General features: G+C 40.0%; 1 protein-coding gene across 1 annotated transcript in view; it reads right to left on the bottom strand.

Moving 5' to 3' along the window:
* F9 (coagulation factor IX) overlaps nt 1-2,146 on the bottom strand; it is a 30,098-nt gene extending 27,952 nt beyond the window's left edge. The window contains exon 1 of the mRNA XM_029930474.1: nt 1,840-2,146. Within this exon, the coding sequence (XP_029786334.1) occupies nt 1,840-1,906 (67 nt within the window). The 5' untranslated portion in view covers nt 1,907-2,146. The remainder of the gene's footprint in view (nt 1-1,839) is intronic.
* Nucleotides 2,147-25,792: the final 23,646 nt, after the last annotated feature.

Raw genomic sequence — 25,792 nt, 5'->3', positions numbered from 1 at the left:
ACAGCTTCCCAGTAGGAGAGAGTGCTGCGATAGAACTGTCCATCCTTCAGGAACTTCCCCCGGCTCTCTCCTCAGGGGCCTGTTATCTCTGACTACAGTGACTCCAGAATCACACCGCCTTTCTCCGGAGTATTGTTTGACGGTCATATATTTAGCGTCTCTTCAAGTTTATCTCTTCTAGCCATTATTTCCACAGCTCTGACATCCTAGGCCCCTCATCACTCCATATCTGTCCTTTTTTCACCCCCAATGCCTGAGGATTTTCAAGGGAGCAATAGCGTTCTTGAAACCTCCATTATCTCACCACTTATATTGAAGGAAGGGCTTGGATCTTTTGTCGTCCTCCGTCTCACACTGATGAGCTATGTGTAAAGGCTTAGTTTTATGCCCCACTTGGTGAATTTTCCAGCTAAATTTCTTTATTTCTCCACCGTACCCACTTTGCTCGTTTGATTTAACCTTTGCCTTCTCGTATCATCATTTCCGCATTTCAGTGTGACATCATGTCTGGAGTGGAAAGCACAGGGCTAGTCTGCTGTCCGGGGACCCTTGGGGTTGGCACCCTGATCCTGGCACTGTCAGCTGCTAGATTTGATTATAGTGGGTTGACAAGTAAGGGTGATAAATGCTTTCTGTGAGAAAACGCTGTTTGCCTAAATGGGATAATTCCTCTCCTGTGTGCGTGCCTTTGGGAACTGCATAAAGCCACTGAAGTTCAGGGGCGCCTGGGTGTCTCAATCTGGGTGACTTCAGCCTAGGTCATGATCTCACGGTCCGTGAGTTCAGATCCCACGTTGGGCTCTGTGCTGACAGCTCAGAGGCTAGAGCCTGCTTCCGATTCTGTGTCTCCCTCTCTCTCTGCCCCTCCCCTGCTCGCACACTTTCTCTCTCTCTGTCTCTCTCTCTTTCTCAAAAATAAACACAAAAATTAAAAAGTCACTAAAGTTGTGAAAAAAAAGCAATATCTGTGTTCTTGGACTTGTTTTGCTCAAGTGAATATTGGGCTTCCCCATGTATTAATCACGAGATGTTTAGAAGCAGAGACAAAATACTATTTCTCCTAATACATGAAAAAGTTTAGGGCTAAATAACAACTTAGTAAATGAAGACTTCATTTTAAGTAACCCTGAAAATTGAAAGTATAAGAGTTTATGGATATTTAAAGTTACAGGCCTGCCTCATTTTATAGTTCTAAAATTTTGAAACATACCAGATACTGTAAAAATCAAACTCCGTGTGTAAACAAGACGATTGTGACTTTAACGTCTCCCATTTTTTTTTCAGAGACAGAGAGAGACAGCGGGAATAGCAGAGGGTCAGAGAGAGAGGAGATACAGAATCTGAAGCAAGCTCCAGGCTCTGAGCTAGCTGTCAGCCCAGAGCACGACGTGGGGCTCGAACCCATAAACCATGAGATCATGACCTGAGCCAAAGCCGGATGCTTAACCGACTGAGCCACTCAGGCGCCCCACATCTCCCATTTTGATCTCAAAGTGGGTGAGTAAAAGAAAAAAAAGAAACCAAAAGACAGAGTTAACGTCGTGTTCATATTTTGCTATTTCCTGGTCAAAACGTTTTCCCACTTTCATTTTTCTTTAACCCAGGGGATGACTGTTTTCAAAGCAAATTTGCCTGGTCAAATCACAGGCCTAACAGTGCCCATTAAAAAAGAAAGTGCCATCAGCATTGTAAATCTATTCAGTACTTACCAACTCACATGCTGACGACTAGAATCTTAAACGTTGCTATCACATCCTGTAATCATTAGTTAGAGGAGAAGACAGCCCCAGACATTTCTATATCTAAATGACCAGCATACTCTTGAAAAAGGAAACAGACCTGTACAGTCAGCACTGAGTAGGTATCCTAAAAGGCAAATGGCGATGAGGCCCGGTGACTCTGCCATGATCGTGTTCAGGCGCCGCGTAACCTGTGCCGATAGATTGTGCAAGGTAGCACGGTCGATCAGTTGTTCCAAAGTACAAGCTGAGGTTTATTTACTTCTGGGAAACAATGTCCATCTCCCTTAGTGGGTCTCTGGGTGATTTCCAGTGGCTTCTTGGGTTAAGGGAAGAGTATAGGCAGTGACCGTCTTTAAATTTCACTCCTGATTCCTGGGACTTGTACCACAGAGGCTGATTGGAGGCTGAAGCACGAAGTGACAAAGCATTAGAACGGATGGGGGGATCGGATACAAGGGTTAGAGTTGCTGTGGCAGAAACATTTATCAGCAGGATCCATGCTTTTCCTCATCAGGGAGCACAAATGTCATGTACTTTAAAAGTAAAGAGAGAGAAGGAGGGCATTTGGTTACCTACCTTAAAACACTCCCACCACTCACAACCGGTGGGTTACCTGGTAGGTTCTTATATGTTCCTCCTCCTAACGAGTCTGCTTTCTTGAAATGTAAGGACCCTGCTCAGAATATATGTATGTGTATGTGTGTGTATGCACATATACTTACATATTTATATGAAATAAGTGTATGAGTATTATTATATAATAGTTTGTGTGAATATATTATACCACTTCTTATAAAAAAAAAAAAAAACCAATAGTATACCAACCTTTACCTATCATTCTTTGTGCTGTCACTGCGCTACATTTTATTCTTACTTGTTAGAAACTCTACATTGTATTATTCTGTTTAAGCAGTCCGTAGCCTTTTAAAAAATTTAAAAATGAGAAGAAATATATTTAGCCACATATTTACCATTATGATCTTCTTCATTTCTGTGTGTTGATATGTTATAATTTTTCATCACTGAATAATTCTCTTTAATAATTTTGATGGTGTAGATCTTATGATGAATTTTCTCAGCTCTTATTTGGAAATGTCTCTATGTTACCTTCATTTATAAAAAGTAATTTGGCCGTATATATAATTCTAAAGTGACATTTTTTTTTTCTTTTGCCACATGAATGTCATCCTGTTGGGTTCTGGCGTGCGTTGTTTCTGATAGGAGATGGGGAATAGACTTGTCACTGATTGTCAGCAATTTGCCTGCAGTGAGTCGGGATTTTTAGATCTTTGGCTTGATATTGTTATTAAAATCAGGAAAATTTTTGGAGATTAATTTAAAATTTTTTTTCTTTCAATCTTTATTTTTGAGAGAGAGAGAGAGAGAGAGAGAGAGAGAGAGAGAGAGAGAGAGAGAGGGAGGGAGGAAGGGACAGAGAGAGAGAGGGAGATATACTCCGAAGCAGGCTCTAGGCTCTGAGCTGTCAGCACAGAGCCCAGTGCAGGGCTTGAATCCACAAACCGTGAGATTGTGACCTGAACCGAAGTCAGATGCTTAACCAACTGAGCTGCCCAGGGGCCCCTGGACATTAATTTTTTAAATTTTATTTTGAAATAATTATAGGGGCACAGGAACTTTTTTGCGGGGTGGGGGGAGAGAGCATGTGCACGATTGTGAGCGCACGGGGGGGCGGGGAAGCAGAGAGAGGGGAATGGAAGTGGTGAAGTGGACTCTGCCTTGACAGCAGAGGGCCCGATGTGGGGCTTGAACTCACATTGCATGAAATCACGACCTGAGCCAAATTCAGACACAACTGACTGAGCCACCCAGGTGCCCCTAGGGTCACAGGAAATTGTAAACACACTTCAGAGAGGTCTCCTATACCTTTCAGGCAGGTACTCCCACTGTTTATCTCTCACATAAATATAGGATAACATCAAAACCAGGTAATGGACATTGGCATAATGTGTGTGTGTAATTCTAAGTAATTTTATCACATGTGTAGATTTATGTAACCACCATTGCGGTCCAGGTCAAGAATAATTGTATCACCAAAAAGATCTCTCTTGTGCTCCTATTTTATAATCACACCCACCTCCTTCCTCCCAATTATTCCGAACCCCTGGCACTACTAATGAGTTTTCAGTCTCTGTAGTGAGAATGCTGTGTAAATAGAATCACAGAGTATGTGAACTTTTGAGATTGGCATTTTTCATTGAGCACGGTGCCTTTGAGATCCATCTAGGTTGCCACAGGTTCCAGTAGTCGGTTCCTTTTTGTTGCTGGGAAGTACTCCGTGATGTGGATGTACCACAAATTGTTTATTCACCTACTGAGGAACATTTTGATTGCTTCCAGGTTTTGCTATTGTAATAATGTGCTATAAACATAAATGTACAGTTTTCTATGGGGATGTAACTTTTGAATTTCCCTGGGGTAAATGGCCAGCAATGCAATTTCTGGCTCGTAGTGTAGTTGAATCTTTAGCTTTTAAATAAACTGCCACACTGTTTTCCAGAACAGAGGCGCCACTCTGCATTCCCACCAGCACTGGGTGAATGGTCCAGTTTCTCGGCATCCTTGCCGACATTCGGTATTGGCACTATTTTTTTTTTTTTTTTTTTACTTTAGACACGTTCATAGGTGTGTTCTGATAACTCATTGTGTTTTCGTTTGCATTTCTCTAATGGTTCATGATGTTAAACACCTTATAACTTAACATCCGTATATCTTCCTCAGTGAAATCTATGCTCATGTTTTTTGCCTAGTATCCAATAAGACTGATTTCTTGTTCACTTTTAGAGTTTTTAAAAAATATAGAGATGAGCTCTTTCTCAGATATATGGTTTGGAAATACCGTCTCTAAGTCCATAGCTTATCTTTTCATGCTTGTAACTGAGTCACACAGCCGAAGTTTTAAATTTTGCTGTAGCTCAATTTATCATTTTTTAATGCTCATACCTTCAGTGTTCCATTTAGAACTCTTCCACTGACACAAATCTGGAAGTCCTTTTTTTCCCCCCATTAAAAATATTTTCTAGTTTTATTGTTTAGATTTATTCTGGTGTTCCATTTTGAGTTAATGTTTTTAAGGTATGAGGTTTAGGTTGATTTTTTATTTTTTTTTGCCTGTGGGTGTCTGATTCCTCTAGCACCATTTCTTAAAAAGATAATCTTTGCTCTGTTGAATTGCTTGTGCAGTTTTTTTTTTTTCACAAATCAGTGGAGTATCTTGGTTTGGGTTTGTTTCTAGGTTTTGTGTTCTGTTTGGTGTACATGTATGTTTCTCTGGGAACACCACACTGTCTTCATTACTAAAGCCGTTGAGTGATTTCTCCCACATTTATATTGTGTGGCAAGATTATTTTGTTGGGGGGGTACCAAATTGCTTTGAAGGAATGGTGCAAATGAAAGAAGTAGATGTTTTGGTACAACTTAGAGAAAAGGTAAACAAAACCCCAACACGCATGCCCAGCCTCGGTGACCTGGGAAGTCACCCTTGAGGCCATGGGAAGACAGCCTAAGGCATAGCGCTCCTCATCACGGTTTCCCAAGGTGTGCTGGTCGGAGGTACTGTCCCGTATGCTGGATTTCAGAGCCCCCGTCGTGCCCAGGTTGATGATGTGGTTGCTCTATCCTTTCATGAATTTCACCTGCTTGTTCAGGGACTACGTCTCCATGAAGTCACACAGATGGGGTCATTTTTATCAGTGGCCACTTTGTTGCTGCTATAGTATCATTGACTATATTCCTTGTGCTGTGCCTTTTATTCCCATGACTTATTCATTCCATCACTGGAAGTCTGTGTCTCCCTCTCTCCTTTACGCATTTTGCCCAACCCCAAACCTCCTCCTCTCTGACAACCATCAGTTCTCTGTATTTATAGGTCTGATTTTGCTTTCTGTTTATTCATTTTGTTTTTTAGATTCCACTTATGAGTGAAATGATATGGTATTTGTCTTTCTCTGACTTATTTCACTTAAGCATAATACCCTCTAGGTCCAGCCACATTGACTCAAATGGCACAATCTCATCGTTTTTGATGCTTGCATAACATTCCATCATACGTGTAACACATCTTCCTTATCCATTTGTCTCTTGAAGGGCACTTACATTTCTTCCATATCTTGGCTATTGTAAATAATGCTTCAATAAAAATAGGGTACATATATCTTTTCAAATTAATGTTTTTCTCATCTTTGGATAAGCACCCAATAGTGGAATTATTGGAGCATATCATATATCTGTTTTTAATTTTTTGAGGACCCTTCATACCGTTATCTACATTGACTATATCAATTTACATTCTCATCAACAGTTCTTTTTTCTTTAAATCCTGCGAAAACTTGTTGTTTCTTGTCTTTTTGATTCTGGCCATTCTAACCCAGGTAAAGTTATAGCTCTTTGTTTTTTTTTAAAGTAGACTCCAAGCCCAACATAGGGCTTAGAGCCCAGCATGGAACCCAACATGTGGCTTGAACTCATGACCCTGAGATCAAGACCTGAGCTAAGATCAAGGCTTGGATGCTTAACTGACTGAGCCACCCATGTGCCCCTCATTGTGGTTTTTTATTGCATTTTCCTGATGATTAGTGATGTTGAGCATCTTTCCATGCGTCTGTTGGCCGTCTGTATGCCTTCTTTAGAAAAATGTGTATTCCAGTCTTCTGCCCATTTGTTAATCAGATTTTTTTGGTGTTGAGTTGTATAAGTTCTTTATATGTTATAGATATTAACACCTTGTCGTATACATCATTTGCAAATATACTCTCCCAGTCGGTAGGTTGTCTTTCTTTCTGTTTTCTTTATGGTTTCCTTTGATTTGCAAAACCTTTTTATTTTGAAGTAGTCCCACTAATTACATTTTGCTTTTGTTACCTCAGGAGACGTATCTAGAAAAATGTGTTGCTATGGCCAGTGTCAGAGAAATTACTGACTATTCTCTTACAGCATTCTTATGGTTTCAGGTCTCACATTTAAGTTTTTAAATATTTTTTAACATTTATTTATTTTTGAGAGACAGAGACAGATCATGAGCAGGGCAGGGGCAGAGAGAGAGGAACTCACAGAATCAGAAGCAGGCTCCAGGGTCTGAGCTGTCAGCACAGACCTCGATGTGGGGCTCGAACCCATGAACATGAGATCATGACCTGAGCCGAAGTCGGATGCTCAACCAAGTAAGCCACCCAGGCACCCCTCACATTTAAGTATTTAATCCATTTTTTAACAAGTTTCTTTATTTTTGACAGACAGAGAAGGGGGGAAGGGGCAGAGAGAGAGGACACGCAAGAGAATCCCAAGTAGGTTCTGCCAGTGCAGACATGGGGCTTGAATTCACGAACCACCAAATCATGACCTGAGCCAAAATCTGGAGTCAGATACTTAACCAACTGAGCCACTCAGGTCCATGTAGGTCTTTCACCCATTTTGAGTTTATTTTTGTGTAGAGTGTTAAAAGGTGGTCCAGTTTTATTCTTTTACCTGTAGCTGTCCAGTTCTCCCAGCAGTTTATTGAAGATGTTGTCTTTTCTCCATTGTATATTCTTGCCTTCTCTGTCATAGATTTTTTTAAGTTTATTTATTTATTTAGAGAGAGTAAGAGAATAAGAGGGGGAGGGGCAGAGATAAGGGGGACAGGGGATCTGAAGCGAGCTCTGTGCTGCCAGCAGAGACCCTGATGTGGGTCTTGAACTGACGAGCCCTGAGATCATGACCTGAGTCACAATCAGACAGTTAACCAACTGAGCCACCCAGCCACCCCTCCTCTGTCGTATATTAATTGACAATATAATTGTGGGTTTATTTTGAGGCTCTTTATTCTTTTCCACTGATCTGTGTGTTTGTTTTTTGCCAGTGGCATCCTGTTTTGATCACTACAGCTTTGTAGTATACTTGAAGCCTGAGATCGTGACGCCTCTGGGCTTGTTGTTCTTTCCCAAGATTGCTTTGGCTATTTAGGGTTGGCACCCCTAAGCCCCGGGTTGTCAAGGATCAACTGTAGATGTTTTAGTAGGTGTAAATCTATGTATTTCATTTCTTTAGAGGAATTTTAAATACTGCATTTTTAATATCTGGTTTTGCATATTCATTCTTAGCAAGCAGGAATGCAGTTTATTTTTGCATATTAATTTTGTATCTTCTGACCTTGATGAAATCACTCCTAGTTCTACTTTATTTTTCTATTTTAGATTGCTTGAGGTGTTCTATGATGAAATCTGCAATTTCATATTATTTGGAAATAGTTATAATTTTGTTTCTTCATTTCTAGTCTGTATGTACACATTCCAGTATATGTGTGTGTGTGTATATATATATATATACATATATATACACATATATAACTATATCTATTGATATCTCCTACTGTAATTGCTAGAACTCTCCGTACTATGTTGAATCACAGTGGTGGGAAAAAATCTTTGTCGTGGGGCACCTGGGTAGCTCAGTGGGTTAAGCGTCCGACTCCTGGTCTGGCTCAGGTCATCATCTCACAGTTCATGCGTTCCAGCCTCCCATTGGGCTCCTGAGCTCCTAAGCTCCTAACAGCATAGAGCCTGCTTGGGATTCTCTGTCTCTCTCTCTGTGCCCCTCTCACTTGTATGCACCCATGTGCATGTGTTCACGCTCTCTCAAAAATAAATAAACTTAAAAAAAAAATAAAATCCTTGTCTTAAACCAAGAAACAGATTAACTATAGAGAACAAACTGATGGTTACCAGAGCGAGGAGGCAGGGGATGGGTGGAACAGGTGATGTGGATGACAGAGTAGGCTTATCACGATGAGTGCGGAGTACTGTACAGAATTATTGAATCACTATATTGTACACCTGAAACTAATATAACACCATGTTAGCTATACTGAAATTAAATTGAAAAACCATAATAAAAAAATCCTCATTTTGTGTCTGATCTTAGTGGGAAATATTCAGTCTTTCTACAGTAAGTACAATGTGATATGTAGGCTTTTTCTTGATGTTCTTTATTGAATTGAGGGCAATACTCCTCTGTCCTGAGCCAATATATATTTTTTAATCCTGAGTGGTCACTGGATTTTCTATGCTTTCTCCTTGTCAACTGATATGATCATATAATTTTTCTTTTTTATCTTGTTGGTAATATGGATTATAGTTCTTGACCACCACATGCTGAATCAACCTTGTATACCCAGGAAAATCCCACTTGGTCATGAAATATATATATAGCATATACATATGTAACATGTATTTATAGCATATATACAACACATGTATAGCATATACATAACATGTATATAACATGCATATGATATATGTTAGATTTAGCTGGCTGTTGTTTTGTTGAGGGTTTTTGTGTATAATTTCATTAATAATATTGGTCTTTTCTTTTTTTGTACTTCGTCTACTTTCAGTTTATGGTAATAATGGCCTCCTAAAATGAGTTGGGAAATGCCTCCTCATTTGTATGTTCTGGAACAGTTTATGTAAAGTTGAGCGAATTCTTTGTGTGTTTGGTAGAAGTCTCCAGTGAAACAGTGTGGTTCTGGAGAATTCTTTTTGGGGAACTTCTTAATTACAAATTCGGTTTTCTTTCATGGTGGTAGGGCTATTCAACTTATGTATCTTGTTTGAATGTTGCTAGTTTCTTATTTTCAAGGAATTTTCCTGTTCCAAGTTATTGAATTTATGAGCCTAAAGTTGTTTATAGTATTGTATTCCCTTATTATAGTTGATTGTTTCAGGATTGGTAGTAACAGTCTCTTCCTGATATTGGTGATTTGTTTCTTCTCTTTTTCTCTTATCAGTGTTGCTAGAGGTTTATCAAATATTTTTATTGATTTTTTTCCAAAGAACCACCATTTTGTTGAATTTATTTTCTCTCTTGTTTTGCTGTTAATTTTATTGATTTCTGTTCTGATATTTAGTGTTTCCTTCCTTCTGCTTCCTTTGGGTTTTCTTTTTCTTGTGTTTTCTTGAGATAGGAAAGTAGATTGTTTATTTGAAATGTTTTTGCATTCTAATATCATTACTGCTATAAATTTTTTTCCTGGAACTGCTTTAGCTGCACCCCCCCCAAATTGGTGTGTTATACATATTTTTATTCAGTTAGTTGTATTTTTGGATTTCCCTTGAGACTTCCTCTTTGACACATGGCTTATTTAAAAGGTGGCTGGTTGGTTTTCATGAGTTTAGATATTTTCCATTGGCTCTCTGTTATGGATTTCTAGTGTGATTCCATTATTGTCAGAGAATACGCTGTATAATTTGAAGTTTTAAAAATTGTTTTATGGCCGAGAATATGCATTTGTAAATATTCTATGGCTCTTGAAAAACCATCGGTGTTCTACTGTTGGGTAGAGTGTCCTTTGTATGTCAGTTAAATCCTGTTGGTTGATTGTGTTGTTCATATGGTCTGTGTTCCTAATTTTTGCCTAGCATTTCTATCAGTTGCTTACACGGGGGTGCTGAAGTCCTCAACTATAATTTTGGATTTGCCAATTAATCTTTTCAGCTTGATCAGTGTTAGCTTCATGTCTTTTGAGGCTCTGCTTTTTGAGGGTACACATTTAGGATCTTTATGATTTCCTGGTGGATTAGTCCTTTTAACATCGAATGTCCTTCTTCATTGCCAGTTTTTTCTTTGTTCTGATGTTTACTTTTTTTTTTTGTTTTTGAAGTAAACTCTACTCCCAACATGGGACTTGAAGTCAAGACCCTGAAATCGAGAGTCACATGCTTTACCAATTGAGCCAGCCAGGTGCCCCTGATGTTTACTTTGATATTAATATAGCCACTCTTGCTTGTTTTATTCTTTTTTTAAGTGTTTTTTATTTATTTATGAGAGACAGAGAGAGACAGCGTGGGCAGGGGAGAGTCAGAGAGAGAGGGAGACACAGAATCTGAAGCAGGCTCCAGGCTGTGAGCTAGCCGTCAGATGCAGGGCTCAAACTCAAGAACCACGAGATCATGACCTGAGCCGAAGCTGGATGCTTAACCAACTGAGCCACCCAGGTGCCCCAACTTGTTTTATTCTTAAGAATTGCATGAGGTATGTTTTTTCTATTCTTTTACTTTCATCTTACCTATGTTGTTGAATTTCAAGTGAGTTTCTTATAAACCACATCTAGTTGGGTTATTTCTTTAAAGTGTTTATTCATTTTTGAGAGAGCATGAGGAGGGGAAGGGCAGAGAGAGAGGGGGACAGAGCATCCAAAGCAGGGTTTGCAATGACAGCAGACAGCCCAATGTGGGGCTTGAACTCCAGAATTGCAAGATCATGACCTGAGCTGAAGTCGGATGCTTAACCAACTGAGCCACCCAGGAGCCCTATGTATAATTTTTATGTGTATCTTATTGTGTCTTTTTGTCGCTGTTGCTCTGGGTTTTGCAATACATATATGTGACTTACCACAGTCTACTGGCTTCAGTGCTTTAATATTTCAAATGAATATGAAGCCTTACCTTGATTTTGGTTCCTTTACCTTCTCCCACTTTCAAATTGCATTGTCTTGATAATCAGATGGTATTAGTTCTTTGGTTTTAAATATCAAGCCTGATTTATGAAACTCGTGAGGAGAGGGATAGCCTAATGAATATATATGTATGCTTTTCCCATTGCTTCATCTTTCTATCCATTGCTTCTTATCCATTTCTTTCTATCATCATTTGCTTCTCTTTTAAAAATTTCCTTTAGCCGGTTTTTAAGAATAGGTCTCCTGATAGCAAAGTCTTTCCATTTTCCTTTGTCTAAAAATGACTTTATTTCTTCTTTCCTGAAAGGCTAATTTCACTATAGAGAATATAGATATAGATATAGAATTTGCGGTTGACATGTTGCTTTTCCAGGACTTGAAAAAATGCTGTGCCATTGCCTTCTGGCCTCCGTGTGTTTCAGATAAGAAGTCTCCTGTCATTCAGACTGCGCCTCTTCTGTACGGAATGGGCCAAAAAAAAAAAAAGCTGGTAGCTATCAAGATTTTTTCTTTGTGTTGAGTTCTCAGAAGTTTAGTTGTGATGTATTTTGGCCCGGGTTCCTCTGGCCTTTTACTGTTTGGGGTTCATTCAGCATCCTGACTCTTGTAACTTTGTTTCTTTTGCCAAAACTGGGAGAATTTCAGCTATTGTGTCTTTGGCCCCACTGTCTTTCTCCTCTGCATCTGAGCTTCTGGTGACATGAATGTTGCATCTGTTATTGTCCTACAGGTTTCTGAGGCTCTCATCATTAGTCTGTATTTTCTCTTACCAAGTAAATTCTGTTTAGTGCTTGGTAAGTCCTACTGCATTCTCTTTGAGTTTGCTGAGTGTGTCCTCTGTCAGCTCTGCTGTGCTGTTGAACCCATCTGGAGAGATGGGGTTTGTTTGTTTTAGTTTATTGTGGGTTTTTTTTAGCTTTGTAATTTCCATTTTCTTCTTTTTTTTAATAACCTCCACTTTTTTACTGAAGTTTTCTATTTTAAATTTTTTTTTAATGTTTATTTTTTGAGAGCGAGACAGAGCATGAACAGGGAAGGGACAGAGAGAGAGAGAGGGTGACACAGAATCCAAAGCAGGCTCCACGCTCTGAGCTGTCCACACAGAGCCTGATGCGGGGCTTGAACTCAGGAACCATGAGATCATGACCTGAGCTGAAGTTGGATGCTCAACCGACTGAGTCACTCAGGTGCCGTGAGGTTTTCTGCTTTTTAAAAAATTTTTAAGCTAATCTAAAATTGGTTGTTAAAACATTTTTATGATGGCTGCTTTAATATTCTTGGCAGATAATTTCAACCGTTGATTCATTTCAGTGTTGTTATAACTCGATTGTCTTCTTTTATTCAAGTTGTGATTTTCCTGGTTCTTTGTGTAATGATTGGTTTTCATTTGTTTCCTGGACCTTTTATCTAGTATGTTAGTAGACTCTGGTTCCTATTTAGTAGGCAGTCAGCTGTTAGGCCTCGCCCACATGTTCTGGTTAATTTTTCTGGGCTGTGATTCCAATTCCAATTTAACATTCAGATCCTTTGTAGTAGTATTTTGGTAATTAAAGTTCCAAGGCAGTTGATGTTATGACATAGAGATTACCTGGGTGGGCCTGACTCAATCAGGGATGTCCATTAAAAGTAGAGAGTTTTGTCTAGTTGCTAGCCAAAAGAGAAGTCACATTCAAAGTATGTGACAGATTCAATGAAGCGTTCGTAGCTTTGAAAGTCTGTGGGGGTGGGGAGCATGTGGAATGACCAAAGAGTGTTCTCTAGGAGCTGGGAGCCATTTCTGGCTGAGACCCAGTAAGAAATCAGGGGTTTCTGGGGTGCCTGGGTGGCTTAGTTGGTTAAGCATCTGACTCTTGATTTCAGCTCAGGTCATGATTTCATGGTTTGTGAGACTGAGCCCTGTGTAGGGCTCTGCGCTGACAGCATGGAGCCTGCTTAGGATTTTTTTCTCTCTCTCTACCCTCCCCTGCTCGTGCTCCCTCTCTCTCTTTCAAAATAAATAAATAAACTTGAAAAAGGAATCAGGGATTTCAGTCCTACAGCCAAGTGGAATTTAATTGTGTTAACAACTTTAATGCGTCTCAAAGTGGATTATTTCCTAGAGCCTCCAGGTAGGATCCTAGTTGGCTGATACCTTGACTTTGGCCTTGTGAGACTTGAGATTGCTCGTACTTATGTTTACGGAACTATGATATAATAAAGGGATATTGTTTTCAGCCACTAAGTTTATGGCAGTTTGTTTTGTGACAATAGAAAACTAACACTCCATCATTAATATTTCATTGGTGGTAAACATCGCTTTCTCATGAAGTTCCTTTTGGACTATTGGTACCTCTGGGAGAGTAAACATTCCATTTTGAAAACATTAATTTGAGTTTATAAAAGCTTTATGGTTTTAGCTTTTGTTTTTTAGTGTATGATACATCTTTTTTTGAAAGATTTTATTTTTAAGTAATCTCTACACCCATCATGGGACTTGAACTCAAAACCCTAAGAATTGCATGCTCTACCGACTGAGCCAGCTAGGTGCCCCTATGATATATCTTCAGAAGATTTTGTGTATGAAGTGAGGTTAATATTTGAAGTTAATTTTTTGTTCTTTACAAATATGGATTTTGGGGGCGCCTGGGTGGCTCAGATGGTTAAGTGTCCAGCTTTGGCTCAGATCATGATTATGCAGTATGTGGGTTCAAGCCCTCATCAAGCTCTGTTGTGACCGCTCAGAGCCTGGAGCCTTCTTGTGATTCTGTGTGTGTGTCTCTCTCTCTCTGCCCCTCTCCTGCTTTCTCTCTCTCTCTCTCTCTCTCTCTCTCTCTCTCTCTCAGAAATAAACAAACATTAAAAAAATTTTTTAAATATGGATTTTTTCCAGTACTATTGATTGATAAGACTATCTTTCCCCCTTCTTCTTTTTTTTAATGTTTTCTTTATTTTTGAGACAGAGAGATACAGAGCATGAGTGGGGAGGGCAGAGAGAGAGGGAGACCCAGAATTGGAAGCAAGCTCCAGGCTCTGAGCTGTTGGCACAGAGCCCGATGCAGGGCTTGAACCCATGAACATGAGATCATGACCTGAGCCAAAGTAGGAGGCTTAACCGACTGAGCCACTCAGGCACCCCTCTTTCCCCCTTCTTAGAATCTTGTTACCTTTGTCAAAAATCAGTTGACTCTGTACATATGAGTTTATTATTGAGCTCTCCATTCTGTTTGCATATATTCGAATTTATACAAATGAGTGTGTATTACCTCTCTCATTGATTTTCTTAAATTCTTAAATTCAGTGCCTTCATATTACAGTTCAATTTTATTTCTAAACACTTCGCTAGTCTAATGCTTCTAACTGCTGCCTGATGTGCATACACGTGTTTTTTCTCACATCTCTCCTGGGTATTGACATCTAGATAGCTTAAAACATCGTACTTCCAGATACTCCCCCAACCCCTCTGGAATAATGGGATAATTTACTTGGGATGTATATTCAGGAGCAGAATGTATGGATCTTAGAATATACATATTTCTGATCTAATTGCTGCCAGATTTTTCTTCAGATTGGCTACACCCATCTATACACCCACCAGCAGTGAGTGTAGATTTCTATACTGCATATATATTCATGCCAACTCTTGGCATTATTCTCCTTTACAATTTGTGATAGTTTAATAGAAAAAGTGCTATCCTATTGTTTTAATTGATGTTTACCTTATTACTATGAATTAGAACATATCTCTTTGTGCTTTTCAGACCGTTGGGTTTCCTCTTTTGTAAATTGCCTGCTTAGAATCATTGCCCATTTTAGTACTAGAATTAGAAAGTTGAAGGCTTTTCTGAATGTTTTAGATATTAATCCATTATCAGTGTTAGACATTGCAAATAATGTTTTCCATTCTGTCGCACGTCAACTAACTTTGTGATTTTCTTATGCTTTGTTGAACAGAAGTCCTCAATTTGAATTTATTAACTTCGTCAGTTTTGTTTTATAATCTCTGGGTTTCTTTTTTTAAGTTTTGTTTGAAACATACTTCATGAAAATATTCTTTTACGTTTTTATACTAACTTTATAACTTTGTCTTTCACATCTAAACTTTGTAAAAAATTTTTTATGTTTTTTATTTATTTTTGAGAGATACCATGAGCAGGGGAAGGGCAGGGAGAGAGGGAGATACAGAATCCAAAGACAGGTTCCAGGCTCTGAGCTGTCAGCACAGAGCCCGATGCGGGGCTCAAACCCACAAACCGTGAGATCATGACCTGAGCGGAAGCTGGACGCTTAATCAACTGAGCCACGCAGGCCCTCCTAAACTTCTATAATCTAAGTTAAAAATTTGATATGAGGATTGATGAGCATGTTGGGAAAGTGTACTCACATATACTATTGGTAGGAATGGAGTTCTGGAGGTCATGTAGGCCTTTTCAAAAGCCTCAAAAATGCATTTTTTTGACATAGAAATTAAGGAGGTAATTATAAATGTACAAAAATATTTGCTCAAAGGAAATATTTGCAGTTATTGTGATAATGAAATATTGAAAATAATCCAAATATCCAACAATGAGAATTATGGTACCAATTAAATAATTGGCTGTTTAGCTATTAACATGATGTAGTTTGCCAGAACAGCCAAAATGGTAGGGAGTTGCTGTTTAATGGGTATGAAGTTTTAGTTATGCCTAATGAATAAGTCCTAGAGTTCTGCTTTCTATTGTTAGGCCCATAATTAAATAAATGAGAACAAAGTTGGAGGACTTGTGCTTCCTCTTTTAAAACCTTACTACAAAGCACAGTAGTTGAGACAATATAGTACTAGCATAAGGATAGACAAATTGTGTTAGTTTCCTATTACTGCTGTAACAAATTGCCACAAACGTAATGGCTCTAAAAACATTTATTATCTTATGCCTTTGGAAGTCAAAAGTTGAAAATCAGTCTCCCTAGGCTGAAGTCAAAGTGTCGTCGGGGCTTGTGATTTCTGTCAGCTCAGAGAGGACAATTTATTTCCTTGGCATTTTCAGCTTCTAGAGCCTGTCTGTGTCACTGGCACATAGCCCCTTCCTTGCGTTAATTTCAGTCTCTTGTTTCTGTCTTCTCGGCCCCTACTGACTATGAGCCTATTGGCTCTCTCTCACAGGGATCCTTGTAATTACATTATGCCCACGAGATGATCCCGGAAAATTTTCCCATCTCGAGATCTTACTTACATCTACAAAGTCCCTTTGGCTACGTAAGGCAATATATTCATAGTTTCTGGGGATTAGGATGTAGGCATACTTGGGGAGCCATTATTCAGTCTTCCATTCACATCAGTGGATTAGAGCTGAGAGTCCATAAATTCTCAAATTTGTGGTTATTGATTTTGACAGGAGTATCAAGGCATTTCAGTGGGTCAAAGAAGGGTCTTTTCAACAAATGGTGCTAGGGCAGTTGGGTATCCACATGCAAAAGAATGAATCCCTGCCTCACGTTATGTAAAAAAAATTAACTCAGAAATGGATCATAGAACTAAATGTAAGAAGGAAAATTACAAAACTCTTAGAAGAAAACTTAGGCATAAAGTTTCATGAAATTGGATTAGGCAATAGTTGTTTAGATATGACGCCTAAAGTGCACACACACACACACACACACACACAACCACAGGGAACAATTGACCTGAGCCTATGACTCTTGATTTCAGCCCAACTCTTGATCCCAGGTTAGTGGGATTGAGCCCCGTGCTGGGGTCCATGCTGAGCATGGAGCCTGCTTGAAGTTCGTTCTCTCCCTCCCCCTCCCCCTCCCTCTGTCCCTCTCTCTACCCCCCCACCTCATGTTCTCTGTTTCTCTCTATCAATAAAAAGTGCAACACACAGAATAGGAGAAAAATTTTGCAAATTGTATATTTGATAAGGGACTTTTTATTTGTTATTTATCAAAAAATTTTAAAATATTTATTTATTTTTGACAGAGAGAAAAAGCATGAGGACAGGAGGGGCAGAGAGAGGGGGAAACACAGAATCTGCACCAGACTCCAGGTTCCAAGCTGTCAGCACAGAGCCCGGCATGGGGCTTGAACTCACAAACCACAAGATTATGGCCTGAGCTGAAGTCAGATGCTTAACCTACTGAGCCACCCCGGCATCCTGATAAGAGACCTTTTAAGTGGAAATATATAAATAATTGTTGCAATTCAGCAATTAAAACACAACCCAATTTAAAATTGGCAAAACGTTTGATCAGATATTTCTCCAAAGAAGATATACAAATGACCAAAAAAAATCACACAGAAAGACCTTCACGGTAGTCATTAGGGAAATGCAACTCAAAGGTCCAATTAAAATTTTTTTTTCAAAACACAATTAGAGACTACTTAAAACCTACTAGGATGGCCCTAATCAACAAAATGAAAAATAAGTTCAGGGAGGATGTGGAGAAATTGGACCCCTCTTGATAATGTAATATGGTGCTGCTGCTGTGGAAAACAATTTGTTGGTTTCTGGAAATGTTAGAGTTCTACTCCTAGGTATGTACTTGAGAGAAATAAAAGCTTATGCCCATACAAAACCTGTACATGAATCTTTTTTTTTTTTTTTGATTTTTGAGAGACAGAGAGACAGCGCAAGCAGGGGAGCGTCAGAGAGAGAGAGGGAGGTACAGAATCGGAAGCAGGCTCCAGGCTCTGAGCTGTCAGCACAGAGCCCGATGCAGGGCTCGGACCCACGAACCGTGAGATCATGACGTGAGGCGAAGCCAGACACTCAACTGACTGAGCCACCCAGGTGCCCCAAAAAACCTGTACATAAATCTTAATGGCAGTGTTATTCATAATAGCAAAAAAAGTAGAAACAACTGCTTTTTTTTGGATAAGCAAAATGTGGTATAGCCCTGTGATGGAATATTATTCAGCCATAAATGGGAGCTAGGGACTGATGTGCCCTGGATGAATCTTGAAAACAGTTTGCTAACTGACAGAAGCCTGTCACAAAAGGTCACATTTTATATGATTCCATTTATATGAAGTGCCCAGAATAGGTAAATCCACAGAGACAGAAAGTAGATTCGTTGGTTGCTGATAGCTTTGGAACAGGGTTGAGGGGAAATGGGAGTTACCACTAATGGACATAGTATTTCTTTTGGTGGTGGTTAAAATGCTTGAAAATTAATTTTATACAGTTCTACAACTCTGTGAATATAATAAAAACCCATTAAATTGTATACTTTAAATTTGTTAATGTTTATTTATTTTAGAGGCACACAAAGAGAGAGCATGAGCGAGGGAAGGGCAGAGAGAGAGAGGGAGACCTAGAATCTGAAGCAGGTGCCAGGATCTGAGCTGTCAGCACAGAGCCTGATTTGGGGCTCGGACCCACGGACCCCAAGATCATGACCTGAGCTGACGGTGGACATTAACCGACTGCACCACTCAGGTGCCCCTAAACTGTGTACTTGAAATTGGTGGATTGTATGGCATGTGAATTATATCTCAGTCAACATAAAAATAATTGAACTAGAACAAAAAATATGGTTTACAATGAATCCCACCTGGAGCATTTGTGTTATTTTTCATGAAAGCTTAAAATTAAAGAAAAAAAAGCCTTGGATTAAAAACAACAAGAACACCAACGGTGATGGGAAAGTATATTTGACCTGGAAAGATGCCTGTTAATGTACAAATATTCATTCACATGTGTGCATAAGTGATTTAACACAGACATGCACACTTGGGTTATAGTAGACCAGCCCAACATTTTCTGGGAAACTTTATCTCTCCTATTCTGAATAGTATATTCCTTGCTGGATAGAGTATTCTTGGTTGCAGGGTTTGTTTTTTTTCTTTTAGCACTTTGAGTAGATCATGCCACTGCCATCAGGCCTGCAGAGTTTTGCTGAAAAGTCAGCTGATGGTCTTATGGGGGTTCTCTTGTAGGTAACTGTTTTTTCTTGCTGCTTTTAAAATTATCTCTTTATCATTGCCATTTTAATTACTGTATGTCTTGGTGTGGACCTCCTCTACTGGGTTTCGTTGGGGACTCTCTGGGCCTCCTAGATCTGGATTTCTGTTTCCTTCCCTAAACTTGGTAAGTTTTCAGCTCTTATTTCTTGAAGCAAATTCTCTGCCCCGTTTCCTCTCTTTCCTCCTTGTGGGATCCCTATAATGCAGTTGTTATTAAGTTTGATGTTGTCACTGAGTTCCCTAAGGCTCTTTTCATTTTTTGTTTCCTCACCTGTTTGGCTTGATTGCTTTCCGTTACTCTGTCCTCCCATTTGCTGATCTGTTCTTCTGCTTCCTCTGGTCTACCCTTTACTCCATCTAGTGTGTTTTAAGTTTCAGTTCCAGAGCTCATTATCCTCTGATTGGTTCTTTTATATATTTTCTGTCTCTTTGTTAAGGGTCTCACTGTGGTCTTCCACTCTTTTCTCAACTCCAGGAAGCATCTTTATGACCATTACTTTAAATTCTTTTATTAGGCATATTATTTATTTCTGTTTTGCTTAGCTTCTTTGATTTTGTCCTTTAATTTCATTTGGGACATAGTCCTCTGTCTCCTCATTTTGTCTGAGTCCCTGTGTCTGTTTCTCTGTGTCAGGAAAATCCACTATATATCCTGCTCTTATGGAGAAGAGGTCCTATGGTGCCCTACAGGTGTAGCCCCTGTTCACTAGAACAGGGCACTTCAGGGCTGTCTCTGCTGTGTTGAGTGTGCCCTACTGTTTTTGGCTGAGCCATAGTTCCCTTCAGTCCAGTTGTCGGCAGTGGTTCTTTGCCTGTTGTGGGCAGGGTTTGGTCCCTGTGTAGTTAGTGGGCCAGTCGGGGGCTGCCTGGGCCTTGAGTTGAGTCAGACTAGGTGGTTGCCAGACCTACAGTAGTTCCTGCGTTGTCCCCTGAGAAGTTTTTGTTGTCGAGGCTTGTTTTGTGGCCTATTTTTGACCTATTCTCAAGAATGTTCTGTGTGGACTTGAAAGCATATTCTGCTGTTTTAGGAAGGAATGTTCTGAATATATTTGTGAAATTCATCTGTTTGAGTGTGTCATTCAAAGCCACTGTTTCCTTGTTGATTTTCTGTTTGGATGATCTGTCCATTGATGTAAATGGTGTGTTAAAACTCCGAACAAGTATTTCTGTTGATCAGTTATTTTACGTTTGTTATTAACTGTTATGCATTTAGTGCTTCATGTTGGGTGCATACATATAGTTATTTCTTCTTGTTGGATTGTTCCCCTTACTTAAAATTTTATTCATGTTTATTTATTTATTTTGAGAGAGAGAGAGAGAGAGGGAGAGAGAGAGAAAGCAAGCATTTGCACGTACCAAAGGTGGAGGAGCAGAGAGGGGGAGAGAGAGAGAGAGAGAGAGAGAGAATCCCAAGCAGGCTCCACACTGTCAGCACAGAGCCCTACACAGGGCTCAATCCCACAATCCTGGGATTATGACCTGAGCCAAAATCAAGAGTTGGACACTCACCCAACTGAGCCAACCAGACTCCCCTGTTCTCCTTAGCATTATATAGTGTCCTTTGTCTCTTGTTACAGTCTTAAAGTCTGTTTTGTTGAATGTATTACTATGCCAGCTTTTTTTTGTGTGACATCCATTTGCTGTTTCTCCATCCCCTCACTTTTTCTCTTTAGAGAGAGAGTGTGACTGGGGGAGAGGGAGGGAGGGTGGGAGGGAGAGTGAATCTTAAGCAGGCTCCACACTCAGCACAGAGCCTAAGGTGGGGCCACCTTGGGATCATGACCTGAGCCACAATCAAGGGTCAGATGCTCAGCTGACTCAGCCCCCCACAAGCCCCCCTCACTTTCGATCTGCAGGTGTCTTTAGATCTAAAATGAGTCTCTTCTGGCAGCACATGGATGGCTCTCATTTTTCTGTTTTCTCCATGTCTTTGATTGGAGCATTTAGTCCATTTTCATTCAAAGTGTTTATCGATAGGTATGTGCTTATTGCCACTCTTGTACTTGTTTCATGTTTACTTTTATAGTTCTTCTCTGTCCCTTTCTTTCCTTCCTCTCTCCTCTCGCAGCCTACTGGCTTTCTTGGGTCATATACTTGGATTCCTTTCTCTATTTTTTGCATGTATCTATAACCAGTTTCTGATTTTTGTTTGCCATTAGATTTATATATAACATCTTATGCATGTATCAGTCTATATTAAGTTGATGGTTGTTTACGTTTGATTTTACTCTTGTCCTTTCCCCACATTTTAGGTATATGGTGTCATATTTTATGTATTTTTTGTGTGTGAATCCCGACTGATTTTTATAGATACACTTATTTTAAGTGCTTTTGTGCTTCCTGCTTTTCTTGCTCCTATTTACAATCTTTCCTTTCTACTCATAGACCCCCCCTTTAATGTTTCTTGTAGGGCTACTTTAGTGGTGATGAATTCCTTGAATTGTTGTTTGCATGGGAAGCTCATTATCTTTCCTATTCTGAAGGATAGCCTTGCTGGATAGACTATTCTTGGTTGCAAGTTTTTTTTCTTTCAGCATTTTGTATATATCATACCACTCCCATTAGGCCTACAAAGTTTCTCCTGAAAAATCAGCTGATAGTCTTATGATGAGGCTTCCCTTATATGCAGTTGTTTTCTCTTGTTGATATAAATTTCTCTTATCATTACCTTTTACCATTTCGATTTCTAGTTCTTGGTGTAGACCTCCTTGAGTTGATTTTGCTGGGCCCTTTCTGTGCCTCCTTGACCTGGATTTCTCCGTTCATTTCCCACATTCAGGAAATTTTTAGCTATTTTTCCTTCAAATTATTTTTCTGCTACCTTTTCTCTCTCTTTTCCTTGATCCCCATAATGCATATTTTATTATGTTTGATGTTGTCACTGAGTTTCCTTAATTTTCTTTTATTTTTTATTTTTTGTCATATTCAGCTTACTTGCTTTCCATTCCTCTGTCCTCCAGTTTGCTGATCCATTCTTCTGTTTCCTGTAGTCTACTATTTTTCTCTCTAGTATATTTTTAATTTCAGTGATTGAGTTCTTCATTTCTGATTTTTTTAATGTTTTGTCTTTGTTGAAGGTCTCACTGAAGTCTTCCACTCTTTTCTCAACTCCTGTGTATGCCTTTAATAGCATTAGTTTAAATTCTCTATCAGGGATATGCCTTATCTCCATTTTGCTTGCCTATCATGCTGTGATTTTGTCCCATTCTTTCATTTGGGATCTGTTTGTTGTGCTGTCTCTTTAAGGGTGGGGACTCAGTTTCCTCTCACCCTCTTGGCTCTCCCAGAGCAGAGCTAGAGGATTTTCAAAGTTCCAAGTGTTAAACTCTGCTGAATATAATAACTCACAAAATTATGCCCCTCTGGTATTCAAAGCCACATGTTACGGGGATTCATCTTCCTCATGTGGGTTCCCCATGCCTAGGGTGCCTGGTGTGAGGGTCTGTTTCTCTCCCCTCCCTGTGGCTGCCATGTCCCTCCCTCCTGTGGATTGTCCCATGGATCCGTTTAGCTTCTCACTGCATCTCCACCCTTGCTGCCCTTTTCAATGTGGCCTCTTCTCGACATTTAGCTGTGGAGAGTCTGGTTTCCTGGGTTATTTACACTTATGTGGGTATTACCTAAGTGTGTTCTTGGGATGAGGTGAACCTAGGATCCTCTTACTTAACCATCTTCTCTGGAAGTCGATTCCTCCAAAGTTTTCAAAGTGTGTTTTTCTTCAGCTAGTTTGCAGGTTTTTGTTTACCTTTTGTCTTATTTATAATTTAATTTTTTTTGTAATGAGCACGTATTTGTTTAAGAATAAAACTTCTAGGGACTCCTGGGCGCTCAATTAGTTAAGTGATTTTGGCTCAGGTCATGATCTTGCAGTGTACGAGTTTGAGCGCCACATCAGGCTCTGTGCTGACAGCTCAGAGCTTGGAGCCTGCTTCAGATTCCATGTTTCTCTCTCTCTCTCTCTCTCTCTCTCTCTCTCTCTCTCTCTCTGCCCCTCCGTCACTCACACTCTGTCTCTCTCTCTCAAAAATAAACATTAAATGTTTTTAATGAATAAAACTTCTAAAGCATATATACTCAGATATAGTGGTGCTCAGGAAGTAGAAAAGTCCATAAAACCTCAGCTTTTCCCCTGTCACCTCTGCTCTGGAGCCGTTGTGAGGGGCAGCGAACTTTGCATCCTGGATAGGACAGAGTGAGCCAGCTTCTTTCCTGTTGTGCATTGGAAGGATGAGGGGACAAGAGGCACAGTGAGGTGTTCCTGTTTGTTTTGATGTAAACCGTCAGAAGAGCAAGCGTGTCCACATCAGATGTAAGCACCAAAACACCTAAAGCTGAGTGGAAATTCATTTTAAAAGATGCCTGTTATTTTTTTATTAAATTCCCCACATCTTTGTTAATTTGCATGAGTACAAGTGATCTATTATTTGGCATTTGTTTGTAAGTCATTTCATTTTGTGTATTTGGTATCTCTCAGCAGCTTGTGAGTTCCTCAAGGGCATGGATCTTGGCTTTTATTCCCTTTCTTGCTCTCCTGGAGCCCAGTAAGGGTGCTTTGTGCCCAGCAAGACACAGCCAATGAAAAATGAAATGGTTATATTGGCAGAAACCAGGAGAGACTTGAATCAACTATCCCTGCTATCTATTTGTAGCCAGAAAGATTTTTTGTATTTCCTTCTAAACTTTGTTTTGAAGCAGGGGTGCAGAGGAAGAGGGAGACAAAGAATCTTGAGCAGAATCCATGCCCAGCACATAGCCTGACTCAGGGCTTGATCTCACAATGGTGAGATAATGACCTTGGCTGAAATCAAGAGTTAGATGCTTAACTACCCAAACCACCCAGGCGCCTCTCTGTATTTTATTCTAAAACTAAACTTTCTGTTTTTGGCAGGTGGCCCTTTATTTTTGAGAGACTGTGTGCGCGCGCGCGCCTGTGTGCGCATGCGAGTGGGGGAGGGGCAGAGGTGGGTGGGGGATAGAGGGTCCCAAGCAGGCTGACAGCAGAGAGACTAATGTGGGGCATGAACTCATGAACTGTGAGATCATGAGCTGAGCCAAGGATGGACAATTAACCCACCCAGACACCCCTGTGATTTATTTACAAGTACATCCCAGAAATGTATGCTGTCTTAGGTTAAACATTTTATGATTGTTTTATATATTTTTGAAATAACTGACCTAAGTATCTGATTTTCTGTAACTCAGACTCACTGCTGAAGTACATGATGAGTCTGTGCCTCGCTGGTAGTCCAGAAGAGCACCCTTTCCGGGACTTGGCAGGCACCGTTTCCTAGGATTGCTGATGCTAAAATCCAAAGCTCAGTTGTAGAAACCATGTTTATGGAGAACTGCCTACAGATTATGCCGTTTACCCATTCCTCCAGAACTGCTCAGCTTTCCTCTAAGCCGAACCTTTGTAGATCTGTTTCCCTGGGTCCATTGTTCTGCCTTCCTGTCTAAGTGCTTTGACCTGAAGCCATCAGCCTGTAAGTGAGGGATCCTATAGGAAACAGCACTGTGAAATGTGTTATTATAGATGGTGTAATGTCACGTCTGGCCTTGGTACCAGGAATTCTTGTGCTTCTTTTGTTTGCCTTGTTTCCTGCAGGCTCTGTGAATCTGTAACCAGTTTTCTGCCTTCACAGTGGCCAGTTTTGTGGCTTGCTATTAGCAAGTCTTCCACATTTTCAGTAGACATTTCATGTATTAACATTACTCCTGGCTTTGGTTTTACCTTTCAACCTTTTTTTTTTTTTTTACCTTTTTTTTCCTTACCTTTTATCTTTTATCTTTTTTTTTTGATGTTTTATTTTTGAGACAGAGAGAGACAGAGCATGAGTGGGGAGGGGCAGAGAGAGAGGGAGACACAGAATCAGAAGCAGGCTCCAGGCTCTGAACTGTCAGCACAGCTCAACGGGTGGCTCAAACCCACGAACATGAGATCACGATCTGAGCCGAAGTCGGAGGCTTAACTGACTGAGCCACCCAGGCGCCCCTGTCTTTTTTTAAATTAAAAACAAATATTTTAACATGTATTCATTTTTGAGAGACACAGAGAGAAGAGCATGAGCGGGTGAAGGGCAGAGAGAGAGACACACACAGAATTTGAAGCAGGCTCCAGGCTCTGAGCTGTCAGCACAGAGCCTGACGCGGGGCTCAAACTCACAGACCATGAAATCATGACCTGAGCCAAAGTCAAATGCTTAACCAACTGAGCCACCCAGGCGCCCCTCCTTACCTTTTATCTTACTTACAGTTTTACTTTATCATGAAATAAGAAATAAAGTGTATCATATTATACATATAGTAAGCTGCCTGTTGGTAACAGGGAGTATAGACAACTTGTTTGAATGCCACAGAAGTCTCAAAGGGAATATGGTAGCTATGCCCAGAGAAGCCAAAGCATTTTTCTAAGTTAAAAAAATATTTATTAAAAAAATTATTTTTTAGAGGGAGTGAGCGAGTGAGCACATGCCAGGGGAGGGGCAGGGGGAGAGTGCACCCCAAGCAGGCTCCATGCCCTCAGTGCAGAGCCTGATTTGAGGCTGGGTCTCAAGAGTCAGACAGATAACAGACTGAGCCACCCTGGTGGCTCCAAAGTAGTTTTCTTAAATGGAAGAGTACATGTTATGCTGAACTATTTGAACCTACTGGTTATGTTCAGTGGTGAGTCAGAAAGATTAT

Source organism: Suricata suricatta, chromosome X (genome assembly GCF_006229205.1).
Source record: "Suricata suricatta isolate VVHF042 chromosome X, meerkat_22Aug2017_6uvM2_HiC, whole genome shotgun sequence".
Taxonomy (NCBI): domain Eukaryota; kingdom Metazoa; phylum Chordata; class Mammalia; order Carnivora; family Herpestidae; genus Suricata; species Suricata suricatta.
Note: the sequence above shows the minus strand (reverse complement) of the source record. Positions and strands in the feature narration are given on the sequence as shown.